Genomic DNA, 24,800 nt, shown 5'->3' on the forward strand with positions numbered 1-24,800 from the left:
TATGGCTCGAATAGAATTTACAATTTTTATAACAACTTTCATGACATGTTCATAATGCAACACCTTTGTACCTAACGCCTGTTGATGGATGATGCAGTGATAATGAAAAAAATTTGGAAACTCAGCATCATTCTTACATAATGCGATGAAGCCAACACCAGAACCAATCATAGCAGGTGCTCCATCAGTTGTTATGGACACAAGTTTTTGAAGGGGCAGATTAATTTTTTTAATGTAGTTTTTAATAACTTCGTATATGTCCTTTCCACGTGTATTTCCTTGTAGTGGCAAAACTAATAGTATATCTTCTTTCACTTTGCAATCGTTAAAGACCATCCTTATATAAATATTTATTTGCGCAATATTACAGATGTCTGTTGATTCATCACATTGTAAACTTAAAAAAACACATTTTTCTAAATCTTTCTATCTTTGTAATTTGATATTTTCAGACATTGCTTCTATTCTACAAGTGACTGAATTTCTTGATAATGGAACATTTTCAATAGCTGAAATAATTTCATTCTTATTTTTAAATTCTTGAAACAATGTTTGTGATGCAGCAAGCATTGCTTCTTTAATTATGTTGCCATTGTCAAAGGGTTTTTTGTGCATTGCAAGTATATGTGCAATCTTAAATGAAGCAATTGTAGAAGCTCTTGATTTAGTCACGGACTTATTAAATACAGATTGTTGGGCAACTAATGTGGCTTTTAATTTTTTCACTTTAGATTTTCTTAAACTGCTTTTAATAGGATATTCAGTATCATATTTTTTATGAACCGTTGTAAAATGTCGTTCTACGTTGCACTTTTTTCCAATAGCAACTGTTGAATTGCAAATCAAACAGATACATTTGTTCTTAAAATAAATAAAAAAAATAATTATCTTCCCAATCTTCTTGAAAATTATAAGTATATGTCCGTTTTTTCTTTTTCTCTGGCTCATATTCAGACATAATTATGCGATTATGGTAACTATAAGATAAATATAATTGTTAGTACCCTTATATTTACCTTTAAAATAAATCAAACGGTAAAATCTTAGGCGATCCTCACTAACGGTACGGTGTCATGTTTGATCCCTGCTTCAAGAGTAGACGATACTGTCCGCCACGAGATGGCAGTCAACTACTTCTGGTAATTTGGAGGAAAAAATTTATTTTTGGCACGAACTTTTGTCCATCTTATTTACATAATATANATAGTATATCTTCTTTCACTTTGCAATCGTTAAAGACCATCCTTATATAAATATTTATTTGCGCAATATTACAGATGTCTGTTGATTCATCACATTGTAAACTTAAAAAAACACATTTTTCTAAATCTTTCTATCTTTGTAATTTGATATTTTCAGACATTGCTTCTATTCTACAAGTGACTGAATTTCTTGATAATGGAACATTTTCAATAGCTGAAATAATTTCATTCTTATTTTTAAATTCTTGAAACAATGTTTGTGATGCAGCAAGCATTGCTTCTTTAATTATGTTGCCATTGTCAAAGGGTTTTTTGTGCATTGCAAGTATATGTGCAATCTTAAATGAAGCAATTGTAGAAGCTCTTGATTTAGTCACGGACTTATTAAATACAGATTGTTGGGCAACTAATGTGGCTTTTAATTTTTTCACTTTAGATTTTCTTAAACTGCTTTTAATAGGATATTCAGTATCATATTTTTTATGAACCGTTGTAAAATGTCGTTCTACGTTGCACTTTTTTCCAATAGCAACTGTTGAATTGCAAATCAAACAGATACATTTGTTCTTAAAATAAATAAAAAAAATAATTATCTTCCCAATCTTCTTGAAAATTATAAGTATATGTCCGTTTTTTCTTTTTCTCTGGCTCATATTCAGACATAATTATGCGATTATGGTAACTATAAGATAAATATAATTGTTAGTACCCTTATATTTACCTTTAAAATAAATCAAACGGTAAAATCTTAGGCGATCCTCACTAACGGTACGGTGTCATGTTTGATCCCTGCTTCAAGAGTAGACGATACTGTCCGCCACGAGATGGCAGTCAACTACTTCTGGTAATTTGGAGGAAAAAATTTATTTTTGGCACGAACTTTTGTCCATCTTATTTACATAATATATATATATATGTTTTATTTCTTTCAATTAAAAAATAATATATATATATGTGGGTAGCCTGAGGTAGGACGAGGTCGTACCTCTTTTTGATAGGCAACAGTTTGGTGAGAACTGCCCACTGGTCAGTGGATGGCTTAGAAAATGCTTTTTCTATCCCGGAAAGTCGGGACTCTTTTGTCAGGTCGAGTGGAGAAGGTGAGAGGGGCCGTCGGTAAAGTGTGAGCGATATTCGAATTACAGACGACTTTTAATCACAAAACAAACATTTATTTAAACAACCTAATCCTAACATACAAAGACTACTTACTTGCGCGTTATTCGAAGGGACCGCGCCAAGAGAGAGTGTACAATATTGGGTCATACCTCTGGTTGATTCGGTCTATTTCTGGTATTGAAGGGTTTGGATCCTGCTCGGGTAGGCTTCGGGATCTCAGGGTCGTGTATCGGGATTGTCCCAGGGTTCGTCGGCGAGGCGGTCGGCGTGGCGTCCTGGATCGCTGCAGGCGGAGTCGGCCCCCCCTTCTGTGCGGTACCTGGTCTTTATACCTTCGGGTCCTGTGGTCGGGTTTCACCAATCGTAGGTTTTTTTGAAAGACGTCTGGGTGATTCAGTTTCGGGTTCCGTTGTGAAAGGAAGTTACTCCGGGGCACGGAAGGATAGATTTCCTCCCAGGAAAAATTTTAACACACAAAGAAAAACGGTTGTTAAAACAATTGATAGTTTAATATTAAACATTTAATTTTGTTTTTATTAACTCGTTCTATTTCTCACATTGCTTTGGCCTTTCTAAAATCGTACTTGTTCTTAAGGAGCAAGTTCGATTTTTGGTTAGGAGGGTAGATTGGATGGATTGAGGTATGAGGGTGATGGCAATATATATATATAAATTACTCTCTCTTTTAAATTTACATTTTTATACCAAGATAAAGAAATATTCGGGGTACCATTGAATTTTTTCGACATATAGATAGGTAATGACGTGAAGTTAGACATTTATTGTAACCTTGATCTTATTTATAGATTGCTAATTACAAACAGAAGGTGAATGGTTGATTTACAGCTATTGGGGAAATGCTTTCCTTGCTAGCTATAAATTTCCTGGCTGTAGATTGGGTGTTTTAAGTTTCGGTAGATCTGGTTACGAGGCTACTGGTTTACAGTTCGAGGAAATGTTGTTCTCTGAGATTAGGTCGAAGGTCACTACCTCTATGGAGTTACTGGTCACGAAGAGAAGCTCTTTTTCTTCTTAAGTTCGATATATGTGTCTATATCTGGTGATGTATTTCCTTCGCTGCGACGACATCGATCAGGGTTGCTTTTGGGACTGAACAGGAAGGATGAAATGGTCGAGCCGGATCTTGTCATGGTCTAGGAGTCTTCGAATTCTAAGGAAGCACTGTTCTCATATGCAAAGTAAGTATTAATAATAATGGTTGAATAAAAGTTTATTAATCTAGATCGGTATAACGGTATGACAGGTTATACAAAATTCGTGACGTTACTCTCTCTCGGGGAAAGCAAGGTTAAGAATTAATATCATGAATGTGTGGAATTCAGGATAACGAAAATTAAACGATAATAAAAGTTAATTGTTTATTTAGATAAATAAAATACTACAGATAAAAAGGATATACATAGCATAATTCAACATTTTACATGGATAATATGATATTATATGTAATTGTATATAAAAAGGGGATATAAGGAATATTATATATTATACTAGTAATTTCAGGACATGAAAACTGGAATAACGGATTATATAGAAGGTTTATAGTAAGGAGGGGTTTATAGAATTAAGGGTGGCGTGATCGGTGTGGTCTGTGGGACCTAGGTGGTCGGGACCCTCCTTGCATCAGAGGAGGCTGCAAAACGGGAGTTCTCGAGGCGTGGGGGGAAAAAATGTGTTCCTATTTTCATAAAATTGTTCGATCAGATTCCTTTCCTCCAGGAAGGCTACTTCCTTGGTGGGTGGACATTTATGCCCGACGGGCAGGATAAGTGTGGTGGATGTTTTCCCTGCTTGTCGTTGTAATTTAGTGAAGGTTAACGCTGTCTGAAGGGACGCCGGGTCGACCTCAGGCAGGGTGGGTTGCGTAGGAATTGGTGGGTTGGGGTTCCACCACTCGTCGAGCTCACTCATCTGGAAAGGGGAGAAAGAGGAATTAAGAGGTGGTAATAGACAGGAAAAATTTTAGATTATTGTGTGCGCCGAAAGAATGGATAAGTTCACTTGATAATTTTAACATAGGCTGAGAGGGGGAAAGTGTGGAGGCTTCAATGGGTGGAATCAGTGAGGACGTCCATTGAAGTGACTGTGATCTTTTTTTAAAGGCAATAAAGTAGGTGAAAGAGGTAGAAGGGGGAGAAGAAGTCAATAGATGGACGGAGATAGAGACAGACAAATCTTCATGTTTAGTAATGCACACGAAAAATTTTTGATTATAGCAGGACTATAGAACGGCCCATTTTACGGGAGGGGTGTGGTTAGAATGAATGCCCAGGAAAAGGAGAGAAGATCGGTGTAGGTCTGGGATTTGGGGATGAGCGCTGTGAAAATGGGAAGGGAGGGTAGAACGTTCTCCTTTCCAAACACAATTTTGGGTTGAGAAAGGACAAGTTATGGGTCTAAAGGGGCAGTTCCACTGGTGTGCTGCCCGTACGGTTTCAAGAAGTAATTCGTTGCAGCCGTATTGGCGGTGCTTGCATGGGAGTCTTAAGGTCGATGTAAGTTGATCGACGGTCAAGCTCCGGATATTGTCCATTGGCTCCCGGCAGGTATGACAATTGATAATGCGCAGCTTGCAGGTGGAACAAACTAGATGTCCATTCACGCACTGATAGGCTGGCGCTTGGATTACATTATAACAAATGGGGCAGCTCAGTATTGTAGCAATGAAATCATCAGTGTCAGCGGATGCCGTGGTGCCTATAAGGGAAAAATACACATAAGGAGATGGCATGAGGCTAGTATTAATAGTAGATATAACTATATATATCAATCCAAAGGACGAGGAGAGACAGTATTGAATCAAACCTGAGAAAGAAGACAAAGATTTCGGTTATGGGCTAACATTGGTTATTAATACGACTGAACAATAGGTTTCTAACTTCGTGGCACCTGGTCGCTCTGAAGCGGGACTCCTCGGGAATGGACGTCTTTGGGTCCCCTCGAGTTTGCGGTTCCCTCCTCTCTAATATTCATAGGTATTTCTTCTGGATTGGATTGGGTTGAAGGCGGAGGGACCGTACGTCGAGTCTTCTTATACCGAATATAATAATATCTAACACCAATGAGACAAATTACCCCTATAATAAATCCTAGACCTCCGATAACGATTTTTATGATAACTAGAGAGTCATCCTGGGGAACTGATCCACTTGTTCTTCGAATCAAGTGGTTAAGGTTATATTGGACTACAGCTAAATCTCGCTCAGCTACTGTTATATCATAATTAGGATGGGCATCGGAATTTTGTAGTTTCGGGTTGACCTCCATGAGATGTTGTTGCAGTTGTTGTATCTCAGTTTGATTTAGTATTTGTTCGAGAGGAGGAACTAGTATTTGTTGTGCAATCTCCAATTGTAGAGTTGATTGTTGTTGAAAGTGTGGGGTAAGAATGATTCCGGGCAAGAAGCCGGTACAGGCATTCGGCAGGGTAATCATCCCTGTGTGATTTAATTTTTTTGTGGTGGCTAAAAAACGGGATTTTTGATGTCGGGCCGGACATCGGATAGTTAATGTAGGTGGCTCAGATATAGAATAAATCCATACTCCGGGACGATTTAGGCGCTTAAAAATTGGATTATATTTTGAGACTATATGTCAAGTACACAGTTCCTTTACCTTTTTTTCATTTCCACTGAATAGCGAGTATTCACAACTCTGGTGCGGCGTTCGGTGAATAGGAACATCTAAGAAACATAAGGAAAAATGGGCTGTTTGACAGATGGCAAATTCGTGCCTCTGCAGCAACATATAAGATTGTCTTATATGTTGCTGCATATAACATGCAGCAACATATAACATATGCTTGTTATATGTTAGAGAGCAATAATGGAGAGAGAGCAATAATGGGGTAATTGGGTTGGATTTGTATAAAGGTTTCTAAGGTAGGAATGTATGTAGGAAATTTTTCGATTTCATACATATCAAAGTATCCACTAGGAGTGATTAAAGGAATTATGGCGAAGATTCTCAGTTTACCGGGTAATGCGACTGCAATTGTAGAGATCCACTGATAGTATTTAAATAAGGTATCGGGTTGGATAGGTTCAATCATTGCGTAACCTTTTGGAAGTTGGGTTTGGATCTCTCGCAGGGTTTTAAATAGAATTTCACAGGATATAAAATAGGTGCCTAGCCGGGTTTGTTCGAGCGTATCTATCGCTTCTCGTAGCTCGATCATTTGAAAGTGCCCCTCGATGTGGGTTCCTGTCTGTGGTGAGGGGACCTCCCAGAGATGGTTTAGAAAGTCTTCTTTACACCCCCCTCGATGTGGGTTCCTGTCCGTGGTGAGGGGACCTCCCAGAGATGGTTTAGAAAGTCTTCTTTACCATCCCTGGGATCTGAACGCCCACCCACGTGTTTGCCGTGCGTGGTATTCCGTATGCCAGAAAGGGGGATCCTCGTAGTTGAGGGGCAACATAACGTCCCCAACACACAGCTTTGGCCCCTGCTTCGGATGAACGGGAGGCTCAAATCAGGCTCTGTTTGAGTCAATCAGATGGTCGTTGAGTCATTCATGACCTTGGCTTGGAGTCAACCGATCGATGCAGACCGGGCGGACGCGTCCCTGCTTGACAGTTTTGTCTTGTCAGTTCAGATGTGCTCTTCTTGACTGCATTGTGAGAATATAGCTCCTGGGAAACCCTGGTTTGACGGTCTATGTGAATCACCCATGTGACGACATCTACTTGTTGGGTCCCATGGTGGGTGGGGTCACTAGGAGCTGAATATTTATTTCTCAATATGGACCCAAAAACTATAAAACAACAAAGACCAGATCAAGTACCAAGAAACAAGGAAAACAATTTCAGTCAACCTACTTATCTGATAATACACGCAACTGGAGAAAAACCTTTATCGAAATGCCTTCCTTTCTTAATACAAAAACTGTTTGAATCGACTATTGGACATCTGAAAAAAATTCAAAAATTGGGATCGGGAGATTTACTGATAGAAACAGCCTCACCTCAACAGTCGGCAAAACTCTTAACAATAAAGACACTGGGAGACATGGAAGTGACTGTCACACCACACGGAAGTTTAAATTCATCTCGTGGTGTGATATCTGAGGTTGATCTGATGTCTGAAGAAGAGTCAGATATTCAGATTGGCCATTCAGACCAAGGTGTCACTGCTGTTCGACGTATCTCTATTCGTCGAGATGGCAAATTGATACCAACAAAACATCTTATCCTCACATTTAAGAAGCCGACATTGCCATCTTTCATTACTGCAGGATATCTGCGCTGTCCAGTTCGTCCATACGTTCCAAACCCACTGCGTTGTTTCAAATGCCAGCGGTTTGGACATTCACAGACATCCTGTCGAGGGAAGAATGTATGTGCACAGTGTGGAATGGAAGGTCACCAGAGCACTGAGTGTACCACTACTCCATGCTGTGTGAATTGCAAAGACGCGCACCCTGTCTACTCTCGCAAATGCCCTGCATGGCAGACAGAAAAAGAAATCCAGCGTGTAAAAACAGTAAACAACTTACCTTATCCAGAGGCACGTCGCATGGTCACTTCAAGTGCACCACTAAAACAAAAAACATTTGCTGCTGCACAAGGACATGTGGAGTTCAGACCGATATTTCTGTTTCCCCGGGGGAATCTCTCACCAGGCATGCGAAACGTTTACTGATTACACCAAAAGAAACACCAGAAAAGGAGAGTATAAAACCAAAAACACCCCTACCTAAAGCAGGGGTAATAACAAGGAACCTGGGTTCTAAAAAGGCTAGTAAAAACCCACTAAACAAGCAGAGAGTAAAAGCGGCTCTCTCTAAATATAAAAACTCAGAAGCCCACTCTATGAGTGAGTTTTCTGATATCTATGATGAAGAGACTAATCAAAAGGTGACAAAACCAACATCACCTCCAAACGGCAAATCAGCCGTAAAACTAAAGAGGGATACCTTCACAAAGAATGCTACCTCAAACACATAATGGATTACAAAATAATTTAATGGAACTGCCGTGGTTTTTGCAATAACTTCTCTGACATTAAACACTTGACATCCTCTACCCAATCTTTCTGTGTGGCACTCCAGGAAACCCACCTAAAACCTGGAGAAAATATTTCTTTAAAAGGATTCAATCTTTAACGCAAGGATGATGATAGCCACAACAGTGCCAGTGGAGGTGTGGCTATTGTAGTTTCAAATCACATCCCATCCTTGCCGGTACAAATCACCACTAATTTGCAAGCCATGGCGGCTAGAATATCTATTGGAGTAACTGTCACAGTTTGTTCTATATACTTGCCACCAGATGTCAGAGTGAATGAGAATGAATTGGATACTTTGGTTGAACAGCTACCAACACCATTTCTTTTATTGGGTGACTTCAATGGTCACAATCCTATGTGGGGCAGTCCTGACATCAATCGTCGACGCAGAGCCATTGAGAGATTTATAGGTAATCACCAACTGTACCTATTTAATACTGGAGAAGTGACATACTTCCATGCCCCATCAAGAACGTTCACTGCCATTGATCTATCATTAGCAACTCCGAATCTGTTTTCAGCATTTACATGGGAGGTTGGATCTAATCCACTCTCTAGTGACCACTTCCCAATATTTCTAAAATATCGAGGCAGAGAAAGCTGTGAAACAGCCCGTCCACCACGCTGGAAACTGGAAACGGCAGATTGGCCTGCATTTTCCTCTTTGGCTAACATCACTGAGGAAATGGTCAATACTGCTGATATCAATGATGCAGTTGAAATTGTCACTTTGTGTATTATTCAGGCAGCTGAGAAAACAATGGGAAAGACATCAACAAGATACCCAAAGCATCCGAAACCATGGTGGAACCAGAATTGCGAGGCAGCATTTAAAGCACAAAAGAAAGCTTGGGGGATTTTCAGAAGGTACCCCACTGCTGAAAATTTGGTTGCTTTTAAAAAAGCAAAGGCAAATGCCAGAAGAATAAGAAGGCAAAGCCAAAGGGATTCTTGGAGGAAGTATGTTTCTAGCATAACATCTTCCACTAGCTCAAAAGCAGTCTGGGATAAAATCCATAAAATTAATGGGAAATATGCTTCTCACTCTCTGTCCATGCTGGAAAATAATGGCACAATAATCAGCGATATACAGGGTATTGCTGATACGTTGGGTGAAACGTTTTCTACTTCATCCAGCAATATTATGTATTCAAGAAATTTTCAGGCTTATAAAGCCCAAAGTGAAAAACAATATTTAAACTTTCATTCCTCATATAATGAGGAATATAATGTGCCATTCACCAGCATAGAACTACATACAGCGATCTCTCGCTCGGGGAATAGTGCTGTAGGCCCGGATAAAATCCACTACAGCATGATTAAAAATCTGTCAAACAATTCCCTTTGTAATCTTCTGTGTCTGTTTAACAGAATATGGACAGAACATACTTTTCCTGACTCTTGGAGGCTATCTATCGTTATTCCCATTCCCAAGCCTGGTAAAGACCACAAGAATCCCTCTAATTACAGACCAATCTCTCTGACAAGTTGTCTGTGTAAACTCTTTGAGAGAATGGTAAACAGACGCCTGATGTTCCTCCTAGAGGTAAAGAACTATTTTTCACCACATCAGAGTGGATTCCGTAGGAACAGAAGTACCACTGATAACTTAGTAAACCTTGAAACATCTATACGCGAAGCGTTTGTTAGACGACAGCACTTAGTGTCTGTATTTTTCGATATAGAGAAGGCCTATGATCGCTGTTGGCGATACGGGATACTCCGTGATATGTACAAATTCGGATTGCGGGGCAATTTGCCAATTTTTATAAAAAACTTTTTACAGAATCGAAGATTCCATGTCAGGATGGGCAACACTTTATCTAGGCCTTTTACGCAAGAAGAAGGTGTTCCTCAAGGCTCTATTTTGAGTGTGACTCTGTTCCTAATTAAAATTAATAGCATAGCTAACTGTCTTCCCCCTAGTGTGAAACACTCTTTGTATGTGGATGACTTTCAGATCTCCTGCCAGTCTAGCAACATGAGCTTTATCGAGAGACAACTGCAAACCTCCCTAAATCGCATAGACAATTGGTCCAAGATTAATGGTTTTACTTTTAATACAGAGAAGACCTCGTGCATCCACTTTTGCCGAAGGCGTGGTTTGCACTTGGACCCTGAAATTCACCTAAATGGTGTTAAAATCCCAATGGTCAACGAGACAAAGTTCTTGGGAGTCATATTTGATTCCAAACTGACATTCTTACCACACTTACGCAATTTGAAGAGTAGATGTTTAAAATCTTTGAACCTTTTAAAGGTACTGTGCTGCTTATCCTGGGGAGCAGACAAAGTTTCTATGCTCAGGATTTACAGGGCTATTGTCCGCTCAAAGCTAGATTACGGATGCATTGTTTATGGCTCTGCGCGAGAATCTACTCTTCGGATGCTGGATCCAATCCACCATCAAGCATTACGTTTGTGCACTGGTGCATTTCGAACTTCTCCTGTCCAAAGTTTGTATGTGGATGCTTATGAGCCTCCACTATCTCTCAGGAGAGAACAGTTGTCTCTTTTCTATTATATAAAACAGAAATCGCATACTAAACCTTCAGTTGATTGTACAGTATCAGATACTCAGCTGAAAAGGTTATTTGAAGCTCGGAGAAGTAGTGTCCCCACATTCATCATAAGAATGGAGAATGTAAGCAGCACAATTGACCTTAACACATGCAACATCTCACAGGTTGAGGTTAATAGTATTCCACCTTGGTCAATTCCAGCGATAGATGTTGATTTAAGCTTAAAGCAGTTCCCCAAAGAAACCACGCCAGACTGCGTCTATAGACAGCACTTCGCACAAATTCAACATTGTGACAGGAATTTAATTCCTATTTATACAGATGGATCGAAGTCGGATAACTACGTTGGCCTAGCCTTTGTTTGCCAAAATGAAATTGTGGCAGAACAAATAGCACCGAATTCCTCCATCTTTTCTGCGGAGTTGCAGGCTATTTATTTAGCCCTAAAGTATATAAATAGGAAAGGTCATCGCTGCTGCGTGATTTACACTGACTCAGTTAGTGCACTTCAGGCTCTGATCTCGTATGAACCTAGTTCACACTCCATAGTTACTAAAATTCGAAAACTAATTTGTCATCTGACTACGAGAAATTTTTTTGTGAAGTTCTGTTGGGTCCCAGGCCACGTGGGTATAAGAGGTAATGAAGAAGCTGATACAGCTGCTAAGTCAGCAAGCCCTTCACAGCATACAATGCATATTGAAGGAGGTGATTTGAAGCTGGTCGTTAAAAAACGACTAGCAGAGAGATGGCAAAATATGTGGAACGCACAAATCCACAATAAACTACACGAGATCAAACCTTTGATAGAAAATTGGACACACAATAGGCAGTATGATAGGAGATCTGAGGTTGTCCTTACTCGTTTGAGAATTGGACACACACGACTGACTCATCAATACCTTTTGAAGGGAGATGACGAAGCAGTATGTCAGTACTGCAATTGTACCGTAAGTGTTAAACACATACTTTGCAATTGCATCGCTCTTGATCAATGTCGTAGACAGCATTTTGGAAATGCAAGTTTGAGTGAGATTTTGGGCCAGAGGCCAAAACTTGATAAGTTACTGAACTTTCTTAAAGTTGTAAATATTTATAAAGAGATTTAATTAATTATTCATATACTTATTGATTATTTATTGTCATATTTTTTTTATTATTATTTATTATATATTTATATCTGTTTTGTTGTTTTGTTTATTTGATCTTATTCATGTTTATGTGTTGTATCTATATTTTGTTATGTATATTATGTTCATTTATTTATTTATTTTACCTTTTGCCTTGGCGCAGCATGGCCTGAATGGCCCTTGTGCCAGAAAACTCGCACCAACCAACCTTATCCAGTAATATTACGTATCCAAGTAATTTTCAGGCTTATAAAGCCCAAAGTGCAAAACAATGTTTAAATTTTTATTTTTCATCTAATGAGGAATATAATGATCCATTCACTAGAATTGAATTACATACAGCGATCTCTCGCTCGGGGAATAGTGCTGTAGGCTCGGATAAAATCCACTACAGCATTATTAAAAATCTGTGAAACAATTCCCTTTCTAATCTCCTGTGTCTGTTTAACAGAATATGGACAGAACATACTTTTCCTGACTCTTGGAGGCGATCTATTATTATTCCCATTCCCAAGCCTGGTAAAGACCACAAGAATCCCTGTAATTACAGACTAATCTCTCTGACAAGTTGCCTGTGTAAACTCTTTGAGAGGATGGGAAACAGACGTCTGATGTATCTCTTAGAGAAAAATGAATACTTTTCACCACATCAGAGTGGTTTTCGTAGGAACAGAAGTACCACCGATAACTTAGTAAATTTTGAAACATCTATAAGCGAAGCGTTTGTTAGACGACAGCACTTAAGTGTCTGTGTTTTTTGATATAGAGAAGGCCTATGATTGCTGTTGGCAATATGGGATACTTTGTGATCTGCACCATTTTGGATTGCAGGGTAATTTGCTAATTTTCATAAAAAACTTTTTAGAGAATCGCAGATTCCAAGTCAGCATGGGCAACACTTTATCTAGGCTTTTCACGCAAGAAGAAGGTGTTCCTCAAGGCTCTATTTTGAGTGATACTTTGTTCCTAATTAAAATTAATAGCATAGCTAACTGTTTTCCTTTTAGTGTGAAACACACTTTGTATGTGGATAACTTTCAGATCTCCTGTTAGTCTAGTAATATGAGTTTCATCGAGAGACAACTGCAAACCTCCCTAAACCACATATATGATTGGTCCAAGACCAATGGCTTTACATTTAATGCAGCGAAGACATCATGCATCCACTTTTGCCGGAGGCGTGGACTGCACTTGGATCTGGAAATTTACCGAAATGGGGATAAAATTCCAATGGTGAATGAAGCTAAGTTTTCGGGTGTTTGTTTTGACCAAAAACTGACATTTTTGCCACACTTGCGCAACCTGAAGAGTAGATGTCTAAAATCTCTAAACCTTTTAAAGGTACTATGCTGCTCATCCTGGGGAGCAGACACAGTTTTGATGCTCAGGGTTTATAGGGCGTTTGTCTGCTCAAAGCTGGACTACGGGTGTGTTGTGTATGGCTCTGCGCGAGAATCTACTCTTCGGATGCTGGATCTAATCCACCATCAAGCACTGCGTTTGTGCACTGGTGCTTTTCGAACTTCCCCTGTCCAAAGTTTGTATGTGGATGCTTATGAGCCTTCACTATCTCTCAGGAGAGAACTGTTGTCTCTTTTTTATTATATTAAACAAAAATGTTAGAAAAAACTTACAGCTGATTGTCCAGATACTCAGCTGAAAAGATTATTTGCTGCTCGGACGAGTTGTGTCCCTACATTCAACATTAGAATGGAGAATGTAAGCAGAACGATTGACCTAGACACAAGCAACATCTCACATGTTGAGGTTAATAGTATTTTACCATGGTCAACTTCACCGATCGATGTTGATTTAAGCTTAAAGCAGTTCCCTAAAGAAACCACGCCAGACTACGTCTATAGACAGCACTTTGCAGAAATTCAGCATCGTAACAGGAATTTAATTCCTATATACACCGATGGAACTAAATCGGATAACTATGTTGGCTTAACCTTTGTTTGCCAGGATGAAATTGTGGCAGAACAACACCGAATTCTTCCATCTTTTCTGCGGAGTTGCAGGCTATTTATTTAGCCTTAAAGTATATAAAACAAAAAGGTCATCGTTGCTGCGTGATTTACACTGACTCAGTTAGTGCACTTCAGGCTTTGATCTCGTCTGAACGTAGTTCTCACTCCTTTGTTATTAAAATTCGAAAAGTAATTTGTCATCTCACTACGAGAAATTTTTTTGGAAGTTCTGTTGGGTCCCAGGCCATGTGGGTATAAGAGGTAATGAAGAAGCTGATACAGCTGCTAAGTCAGCAAGCCCTTCACAGCATACAATGTGTATTGAAGGCGGTGATTTGAAGCTAGTCGTTAAAAAATGACTAGCAGAGAGATGGCAAAACATGTGGAATGCACAAATCCACAATAAACTTCATGAGATCAAACCTTTGGTAGAAAATTGGACACATAATAGGCAATATGATAGGGGATCTGAGGTTATCCTTACTCGTTTCAGAATTGGACACACTCGAGTGACTCATCAATACCTTTTGAAGGGAGATGATGAACCAGTATGTCAGCACTGCAACTGTGCTGTCAGTGTTAAACACATATTTTACAACTGTGTTGCTTTTGATCAGAGTCGTAGACAGCATTTCGGAAATGCAAGCTTTAGAGACATTTTGGGCCAGAGGCCAAACCTGGATAATATACTGGACTTTCTGAAAGTCATTAATATGTATAGAGAAATATGATGATTTATTTATTGTATAGTTTTATTTACTTCATGGTGCATATTTAAATTACTGTATATATTTTCTGTTGTTTATTTATTTATTTTTTGTTGTTGTTTATTTATTTATTTATTTATATTTTAGATTTTATATATATACTACCATTGGCTTTCTAATGGTTAAACTGTTTTGTATATATGTGTTTTCCTATTTATTTTATACACCCAATCATACCATTTGTCGTGGCGCAGTATAGCCTGCATGGCTTTTGTACCAATAATAATTAACTAACCAACCAACCAACCATTTGAAAGTGGAATTTTTGAATGGAAAATTCTACGGTTCGTAGAATAATTTCAAAAGCAAGATTATAACGGTACGAGTTCATGACCTCTCCCAGGGATTCTTGTCGCTTTGATAAGATATAAATTTTCTGTCGGTTGTTTTTACTAATATTTAAAGTTTCATTGAGTAGGGTAGTTTGCGCTTGTAATAAATGGATAATACCTTTGTTACGCTTTTTAATTTGGGAAATCTTATTATTCAAAGTTTCAATGTCCTCAGACGTAGCAGTCCCAAAAAGGAATTTAAGGGCTTTTTTCCCTAAGTCTATCAAACCTCTCTTTCTTTTAAGAGGGATAGGTAAGGTGATTAGGGTCTGTAGTTCTCGATATTACTTTAAGTAGTTAAGGAAGGAGGTCTTTATCAACTCATAACCTTTGGTAGGCAGTGGAGGTGTGCCATTATTAGGGAGATATTGGTCTTGACGTTTGATTATCGCCTCCAAATAGGAAAGAGAGTGGGATATGAATTGAACCTGTCGTTCCACATGTTCAAATGTGAGGCCATTAACTAAAGTCGAATGGCTCGAAGACATCAAGAAATTTCCTTGATGCAAGAAAACTACTCCTTTCGTAAATTTGATTGGTTTCAAGGGAGATTCCAAGGCAGTACATTTTATACTTAGGAAAATGAGGAGAGTTTGGGAAAGAACCATCCTGATTTTGAATAGGGTTTATTTCCGGGGTAGTTGTTTCCCTGTTTCCCTGTAACAGGGAAATAAGTATATTAATATTAACATTATAATTGTGGTACTAAAGGAATTGATAAGATATTAGTTAGATATTACTTCGGTTCTTATATTGGGTTAATTAGTTAGGTATTTTTTTTTTTAATTAGTAATTAGTAGGGTATTTTTTCCTTCGAAAGTTAAGGAGACGAGGACCGACTAGTGGCAGGAGAAACGAACAGAGGGATTCGGCTACGACTGGGTCGTGGCATGACCCATGGTTGGTCGGCTACTGGTACTTGGCTTCATAGTGCATAAAGAGGTGTAGGTTCCAGTTCTGCTTCTGGTTCTAGTTTGGAGATATCTGTTTCTGGCTCGAGTTCGTCGCTCTCACTTTCACTTCCCGGTTCGGGCGATTCTTCTGGTAGTTGGGTAGGTATACAAGACAAGATAAACTCATCCCAAGGGTCTGTATATAAAGCTTGCTGTTCGTGGGTCACGGGTGGCAAGTTTTTTCCTGTCGAGGCGTCAAGGGTACCGGGTTGATCGACAATTATGTCGGGTTCTAAGTTATATTCTTTCCTAGCCGTCGTGGGTTTAATTCGATCCGCATGTACGTTTAATTTTCTCCTCGTTTTGATATTTTCGATCTTAAAATTAACTGGACTAAGTATTTCTATAATCCAGAAAGGTCCAGACCATTGAGGTGCTCATTTTTGTTTTAATCCTTTTGGGGTGACAACTTCCTTTAATAGCACCCTGACTTTCAGATCTCCGGCCAGTCTAGCAACATGAGTTTTATCGAGAGACAACTGCAAATTTTCCTAAATTGCATAGACTATTGGTCCAAGACTAATGGTTTTAGTTTTAACACGGAGAAGACCTCGTGCATCCACTTTTGTCGAAGGTGTGGTTTACACTTGGATTTTGAAATCTACCTAAACGGGGTCAAAATTACAATGGTGAATGAGGCAAAATTTTTGGGTGTTTTGTTCGACCATAAACTGACATTTTTGCCGCACTTGCGCAATTCGAAGAGTAGATGTCTAAAACTTTTGAACCTTTTAAAGGTACTGTGCTGCTCATTTTGGGGAGCACACAAATGTTCTATGCTCAGGATATATAGGGCTCTTGTCCGCTCAAAACTGACTACGGGTGTGTTGTGTATGGTTCTGCGTGAGAATCTACTCTTCGGATGCTGGATCCAATCCACGATCAAGCACTGCGTTTGTGCACTGGTGCTTTTCGAACTTCTCCTGTACAAAGTTTGTACGTGGATGCTTATGAGCCTCCACTATCTCTCAGGAGAGAACAGTTGTCTCTTTTTTATTACATTAAGCAGACATCCCAAGCTAAACCATCAGTTGACTGTACGGTATCAGATACGCAACTGATAACGTTATTTGTAGCTCGCCCAAGCTGTGTCTCTACATTTAACATAAGAATGGAGAATGCAAGCAGCGCGTTTGACCTGAATACAAGCAACATTTCACAGCCTCAGGTTGATAGTATACCACCTTAGTCAACTTCTGAGATAAATGTTGACTTTAGCTTAAAGCACTTTCCTAAGGAATTTACTCCAGACTATATCTACATGCAGCACTTTGCAGAAATTTAATACCAAGACAAGAATTTAATTCCTATTTATACTGACGGTTCTAAATCGGATGAATATGTTGGCTCAGTTTTCGTTTGCCAGGATGAAATTGTTGCAGAACAAATTGAATCGAATTCATCTATTTTTACTGCAGAGCTGCAGGATATTTATCTAGCTTTAAAGTATGTACTCAGAAAAGGTCATTGTGGTTGCGTGATTTACACTGACTCAGTTAGTTCACTTCAGGCTTTGATTTCATGTGAACCTAGTTCCCACTCCATAGTGATTAAAATTCGTAAATTGTTTTGCCATCTTCTTGCAAGGAATTTTTCTATAAAATTTTGTTGGGTCCCAGGCCATGTAGGTATAAGAGGAAATGAAGTAGCTGATGCAGCTGCAAAGTCAGCTAGCATTAGCTACTTCATTTCAGTAAGTCACGAAATAATCGAATACGAAGATTTATCTGAATGTCAGAAATCACTTTTATCTTTTTTAAATCTAAAATTTAACTATGTTAAAAAATTAGTTTTAACATTAAAAGATAAATCGCGTTATATTGTACACTATAGAAACTTAAAATATTAACTAAAGGAAGGTTTAATTTAAAAAAAAATCCATAGAATACTTTCTTTTAAACAAGCGCCTTACTTACAACCATATATATTTTTTAATAATATATATGGTTTTTCATTATTTTTTAATAATGAAAAACGAAAACTTAGCAATAGTCAATTCGACAANTTAAAAGAAATAACAAATAACATGTACCGTCACTAATCGGATCATGCTATTTGCTATTTCGATATTTATCGATTTTTTAACGGTATTTATTGTGTTGCGACGGTGATTAAATAAACGACACGAAGACTTTCTCTCTTTTATTGGAATAAAGAATAGGGGTTACAATGATATATATTAATTTGAAGATTATACAAAAACATAAGAGTATAAATTTTATTAAAAGAAATAACAAATAACATGTACCGTCACTAATCGGATCATGCTATTTGCTATTTCGATATTTATCGATTTTTTAACGGTATTTATTGTGTTGCGACGGTGATTAAATAAACGACACGAATTTTTCTTTTTTCTCTCTTTNGATATTTATCGATTTTTTAACGGTATTTATCGTGTCGCGACGGTGATTAAATAAACGACACAACAACTCTCTCTCTCTCTCTCTTTTATTTGATAAAATTAATATAAAATACAACAATACATAAAATTAATTTCTCTTTATTTGAGATAAAAAAAACGGTTACAATAATAATAAATGATTACATTTAAAAAAAAAATGGATTGAAAAGATGTCTATGAAGAAATAGAATAATGACCATAAGATAAAGTATCTATTCCGTTACTTAAAATGTATTTCTTGTCGTAAAAAGCGGAAAGTGAGATTTTATTTTGAAATTGAGTCGTGAGAACGTGATTTTTACTAACTATTTGAGTTTGGTTATGACGAAGTTGTTGTTTTTTAAATAGAGTAGTTTTATATAGCTCGTGATGAAAAGTTGATTTTACAACTGATTTATTTATACCTTTTGCCGTTTTTTTCTCATAACGCTCTCCAGAAATCGAATACATTTTAGCTTTTAAACCTACAAATTCCGATATTGCAAACGACTTTGCTTCATCTTTGAAAAATCCTAATTTGTTTTTATTTTCTTCGCTGTATAATGGATGGTCTAGAGGGTAATTACTAAAATCAAATATGTTCGGAAGATTATTTTTAAAATCATCGTAAATATCGTCTGTGTAAATTTCTAAAATTAAAGAATCAGTATCTGTATACAAAAGTTTAACTCTATCATTATAATAATTTTTAAATACTTCGTAATATATTTGATACATATGTAACTTACTCAACTCTAAAACACAAAAACCTATGTATANGATACAAATTTGTTTGATAAATGTTTCTGATTAGCAATGACAATACACCAATTAAGTTTATGCTTGTAATCTTCCATAAATTTTTCGGATAATTCTTGGTGCTTCGAAATAAGGTCCCAATCCACAACGTTTTCAAGTTCTCTAATAATTTCTTCGTGCAATTGTTGATATTGACAAATAAGCTTCATATTCAGGAAATGTTTAAAAGTTAATATGAAATTTTCACTCAGTCTTTGATATTGAGATACGAGATCCCAGTTTTGACGATCGTGATATTGGATCAAAAAGGATTCTGATAACTGTTGATAACGACAAACATCGTCTCAATTAACTCGTTGAACATATCTTTGTATAAAATCGGAGGAGAAGCGTTTGCTTTTCCAATTTTTATTCCAATTTAATTTATGTTGGAAATCTCTAATAAATTCGTCACTAAGATTAGTTTTTTCAGAAACAATGTCCCAATCGACATTATCTGCAAATCGTCTTATTACTTCTTCGCTTAAATTTAATCTAGAAAAATCTTTCCAATCAAAATTCGAGGCTACTTCGCGAGCTAACATGTCTGCGTTGTTTCCGTTCATTATGATATGAAAATAGTCCTTCTTCTTCTTCTTTCGATAGTAATACGAATAATGATTAGTTTTATTGCTTGTCTCGCTTTTATATAATTTTTTTATGACGCAATCCCTTGGTTTTGGTTTTGTTTTAGGTCAATGAACTTTAAAAATGATGTAATCGGTTTTATGACGCAATCGCGTTTTTCCCCAATAAACCAATTTTAGTTAAATGAAAGTAAAAATATTATTAAATAAAACAAGACACGAAATTTAAAAAAAATATTTATTGGTTTTCACTTTTATACTCAAATTACATTTTCGGAATATTATTTTCGGGTCCACAATAAGAATTATGTTTTTCCGAATCGATGAAACATTCTTCAAAATTGTTAAATGTTTTGCTAGATTCCGATAGAAATTCCAAGCTTTCATGATGATAAGATTTCTTCGTTGTAAGCAGCCATCGGAAATGTTTCACTATGGGTATAAACCGTGGTAAGTAATCCACGCAATATAGAATTTTAATGGATGGTGAAAAGTTTTGCGATTTAGTTGAGTGTTCCGCCAATTCGATGCTTGAGAAACCACCATTAGAGAAAGCGTAGGGAACTAATAATTTTTCGTTGATTGGAAAAAATGCTCTTTAACTGAACGATGACACGCATGTACTTGACTCTCGCATTTTTCTAATGAATTAATTTTTTAATTTGCTATCTAGTTTTTTTATTATGTTTTTCGCTCATGCGCACTAGTCGTTTTGTGTTGTTTTAATACGCAATGATTTTGGTTTTAAACTTTATTTTTACATCATGTCTCGTAATATATTAATCTTTTTCGCTATTATAACCTGTTTAGAATTATTTGCGTTAACGATTGGTTTTTCAGTGTTATTATGTAGATCGGATTTTAAGGAAATTGATATAAAAATACTACTTGCGAATATTCTTTACATTTAGATAGAAACGTTTATTTACATAAATGTACGAATGCTGGAAGAGTTGTATATGATATTCGAAAATTCACGAGCGAGGGATTACCTCATAAATATATAGGTGTGCAATTATTAAAGTAAGAATTTAACTTACTTTGTACGAAATGCGTTTAAAACATCCGTCGAGTTGTATTGTCGTCGGTCAGTCTCAATCTGGAAAAACTTCTTTAGTTTGGAAAATGCTGCGTGATAATATCTACGAAAAACCGTTAAAAAGAGTTATGTGGTGTTATTCAATGTTTCAGCCGTGGTTCGTGGAAGAGAAAAATATTCGTTTTAAATGTGGTATTCCCGAAAACATCGAAAATTTGGATTTAATAATTATCAACGATTTAATGCATTCTTTAACCGAAAAAATTGCCGAATTATTTACCGTTCAATCCCATCATAAAAATATAAGTGTTATATTGATAATGCAAAATTTATTTCTTCGTAATAAAGTAATGAGAGATATAAGTTTAAATACTCATTATTTAATATTATTTAAGAATAACAGAGATGAAAGTCAAATCAACTGTCTCGCTCGTCAAGCGTTTATAGGTAGAACGAAATACTTTAAAGATGCATATTTAACCGCGACATCCAAACCGTACGGTTATTTATTAATCGATTTCCACCCGTCCACGGATAAGGAATTGTGTTTGAGGGATTCGTGTTTTCCCGACAACCAAGGCGTGTATTGGGTTTATATTCCACAAAAATGAAGAATATTAAAAAAAATTATCATTTGTTAAATGTGCTTGCAAAGACAACACCCGCTCAGAGAAAGGCTTTGTTATAAGAAGGATCAAATAAAAGTCATATGCGAAATTTGCAACAACACGCTTAAAGGTCGTTTGCCCGTTAATGTGAACAAGTTAAAAAAATATAAAGGATGTATACAAAAACTCGCAAATAAAAACATAGGACTCCAAGCAAAAAAAAAGATTTTGGTAAACCAATCTGGAGAATTTTTAGATGCAATTTTAGGTCCAATAATATCATTAGCTAAAAAACTTTTTCGATTCTAAAAAAATGGCTCAGCGAATGGCGCTACTACCCCCCCGAATTGATACCCAAATATCAATTACAAAAACCGGAAATACGGTTACACGATAATATTCAAGATTTATTAGAAGAAAGTACTTTGACGGATGATTTGAAAGTTAAACTATTAAGTCAATTGATTTCGAGATTTAAACAAACTATCCATGCACCGAAAGAACCGATTCGAGTTTCTTTAACATCACAACCAACCGAAGAATCTCAACAACAATTACCCGAACCGACAAAACCATCGTCTATTGAAGATCAGATAACAGTCTCGATACCACTAGCATATCAAAAGTATTTTCCGCATATCATTCAATTACTAAAATCTTACCAATACGATTGGAACGAAAACGGAGAATTAGTGGTGAATAACGAACAAATAATAAACAGTCACATAGTAGATTTAATGTCCTATCTTATGCGAACAAGAAAATCGAGCATTGTAACCCCCGGGTTTTGACACCTTTTGGAATGAAATTATCAAAGCGAATATACCCAAAGAATGGATTGGAAACAAAGCATTGTCGACTCGATTAAAAATAGGAGAATCCCCCGTACATCGTTTTCAATCACCATCGATTCCATCGCCTCCGATTCGATCGATTAGTGTTAGGAAAAAACTGGCGGAGCATCTGCTACAAAAATTCCTAAACGAGTTGCGTCATCTAAAAGAAAGCATATTTCATGGAAAGATTATTGAGATCTATTTATTACACTCCATCTCATCCCACATCGTTTGGCAGCGTAACAAGCCTAGTAAAAGCAACAAAGTTGCTGAGAAAAACTGTCGAAAAATGGCTATCGACTCAAGATACATATACTCTACATAAACCAGTACGAATAAATTATACGCGTCGTAAAACTAAAGCTCTATATCAAGGAGAATTATTTCAATCTGATCTGATGGATGTTCGTCAATTTTCGAAAGTCAATAATGGAATAAAATATTTATTATCAACTATCGATGCGTTTTCTAAATATGCGTATGTAATTCCAGTTAAAGACAAAAAACCGGAAACGATAAAAAAAGCGTTTTAAAAAATATTTAGAAAAATAATTCCTCGATTTCTTCATACCGATAAGGGAAAAGAGTTCATGAATTCTGTTATTAAGGATTTGTTTAAAAAACATCAAATAAATCATTATTATACTCATTCCGAAACGAAAGCATCGATACTGGAACGATTTAATAAGACCTTAAAAAATAAAATTTATCGTCTTATTACTTATCGAATTCTAATAAATATATTGATAAATTAAACGATTTGGTACGAGCGTATAATAATAGCACGCATCGAAGTATAGAAATGTCTCCGGCCGAGGTTAAACCTAAACATCATTCGCAAATTTTTAATGGACTTTATGGTAAAACGAAAGCTAAAATAAAATATAAATTTAAAATCGATGATAGAGTTAGAGTTTCTAAAAAACGAAAAACTTTTACGAGAGGTTATTTACCCGGATGGAGTAAGGAAATTTTCATTATAAAAGAACAACATCCGACCAATCCAGCTACTTATGTCCTGAAAGAATATAACAACCAGTTGATTAAAGGACGCTTTTATAACGAAGAATTGCAGAAAGTAAANGATAGAGTTAGAGTTTCTAAAAAACGAAAAACTTTTACGAGAGGTTATTTACCCGGATGGAGTAAGGAAATTTTCATTATAAAAGAACAACATCCGACCAATCCAGCTACTTATGTCCTGAAAGAATATAACAACCAGTTGATTAAAGGACGCTTTTATAACGAAGAATTGCAGAAAGTAAAAAATAGATAATTTTTATGTGACTATAATAAGCATTGCAAGTATGGATTTTTTTCCAAAAAATACTCAATCCTCCTTCACATCAAAAATTAATCCACCGATAAATTTAACAGGATCTTGGGAAGTGGCTTTATCCCAAATAATAATACCACGTTCGTGGTTTAATATCACTAGTGAAAATAACGAATACGTCATTACTACTAAGGAAACGAAATTGATTAAAATAAAAGCCGAAGATTTATCTACTCTAATTCCGTTACAACCTATGCAAGAGAATAACTCGAGTCATATATTCGAGAATATTACGAATAATTTGAAAGTTTTGAAAAAGGATCATTTTATTAGTTTTTCTTTTAACAAAGACGATAGCACTGTGAAAATTTATGTCGCTAATGATTGTGAATTGCGTATATATCCAGACAGTGGGAATATATTTCTCTCTATGCTAAATTTAGATAATCAAAATCCCTTCATTATACAGGGAGAAGAAAAACAAACATTTCGATATACTCCGTCTTTACAAGATTTTAGTAGAGATTTTTTTACTTTAATCGAGAAAAATAGGTATATAGAAGAAATAAGAACCGAAAATGTTGAAAATATATTACATATACCGAGAGGACTATACGGAACAAAAGATTTTCTTAAAGCATTTCAGATAATAAGTTTTAAATTGCTTCCGGATAAAAAGCTACTATTGAAAATTCCACGAGGATCTTCCGTCAAATTTAATAGACAATTAAAAGATATATTAGGATTTGATCAATTAGAATATCCCGAAGGAGAATTTATAGGGACGTATCCTTTAGAATTAAACGCTGGAATAACGGAAATATTTGTATATTCTAATATAATAGAATCTCATCATGTAGGGGATACTTCGGCTCCGTTGTTTCGAGTAATTCCCCTCATGGGAGAAAAAGAACAACAAATTGATAAAATTTATAACACTCCATTATTTTTTCCCGTTCGAACCAATCACATCGAGACTATATCTATAGATCTGCGCTCATCCACCGGTGAAAACATAATTTTTACTTCTGGAAAATCGCTTTTGGTATTATGTTTTAGACGAGTATAAAAATCCATTTTCACAAAAGAATCATTTATTTAATAAAATGAAGCTTAAACCAGAGGACTGTATCGCTTATTATCGATCGCAGGCAGGAGGATTTTTTTATCCCGATTCTATATATCCGCACACCCGTTATTTTACCCCTCAATCGGGATACGGACAATACTTTAAAGGTCGTCCGATCCAAAGAG

General features: G+C 36.5%; 2 protein-coding genes and 1 pseudogene across 2 annotated transcripts; 2 read left to right on the forward strand and 1 right to left on the reverse strand.

Moving 5' to 3' along the window:
* Positions 1-426: 426 nt before the first annotated feature.
* On the reverse strand, positions 427-1,075 carry LOC111627885. The gene is made up of 2 exons (XM_023371567.1): positions 1,063-1,075; positions 427-827 (listed from the first exon to the last, which is right to left on the reverse strand). Exons 1-2 carry the CDS (start codon positions 1,073-1,075, stop codon positions 427-429), a joined length of 414 nt encoding a protein of 137 aa, XP_023227335.1.
* A 5,527-nt stretch (positions 1,076-6,602) lies between these two features.
* On the forward strand, positions 6,603-8,000 carry LOC111627883. The gene has a single exon (XM_023371565.1). The coding sequence runs from the start codon at positions 7,080-7,082 to the stop codon at positions 7,977-7,979; it is 900 nt and encodes a 299-aa protein (XP_023227333.1). The 5' UTR covers positions 6,603-7,079; the 3' UTR covers positions 7,980-8,000.
* A 14,340-nt stretch (positions 8,001-22,340) lies between these two features.
* The window catches only part of LOC111627886, a 4,024-nt pseudogene continuing 1,564 nt past the window's right edge, over positions 22,341-24,800 (forward strand).

The sequence above is a fragment of the Centruroides sculpturatus genome, unplaced genomic scaffold (genome assembly GCF_000671375.1).
Source record: "Centruroides sculpturatus isolate CEXI.00-Female unplaced genomic scaffold, Cexi_2.0 scaffold335, whole genome shotgun sequence".
NCBI lineage: Eukaryota > Metazoa > Arthropoda > Arachnida > Scorpiones > Buthidae > Centruroides > Centruroides sculpturatus.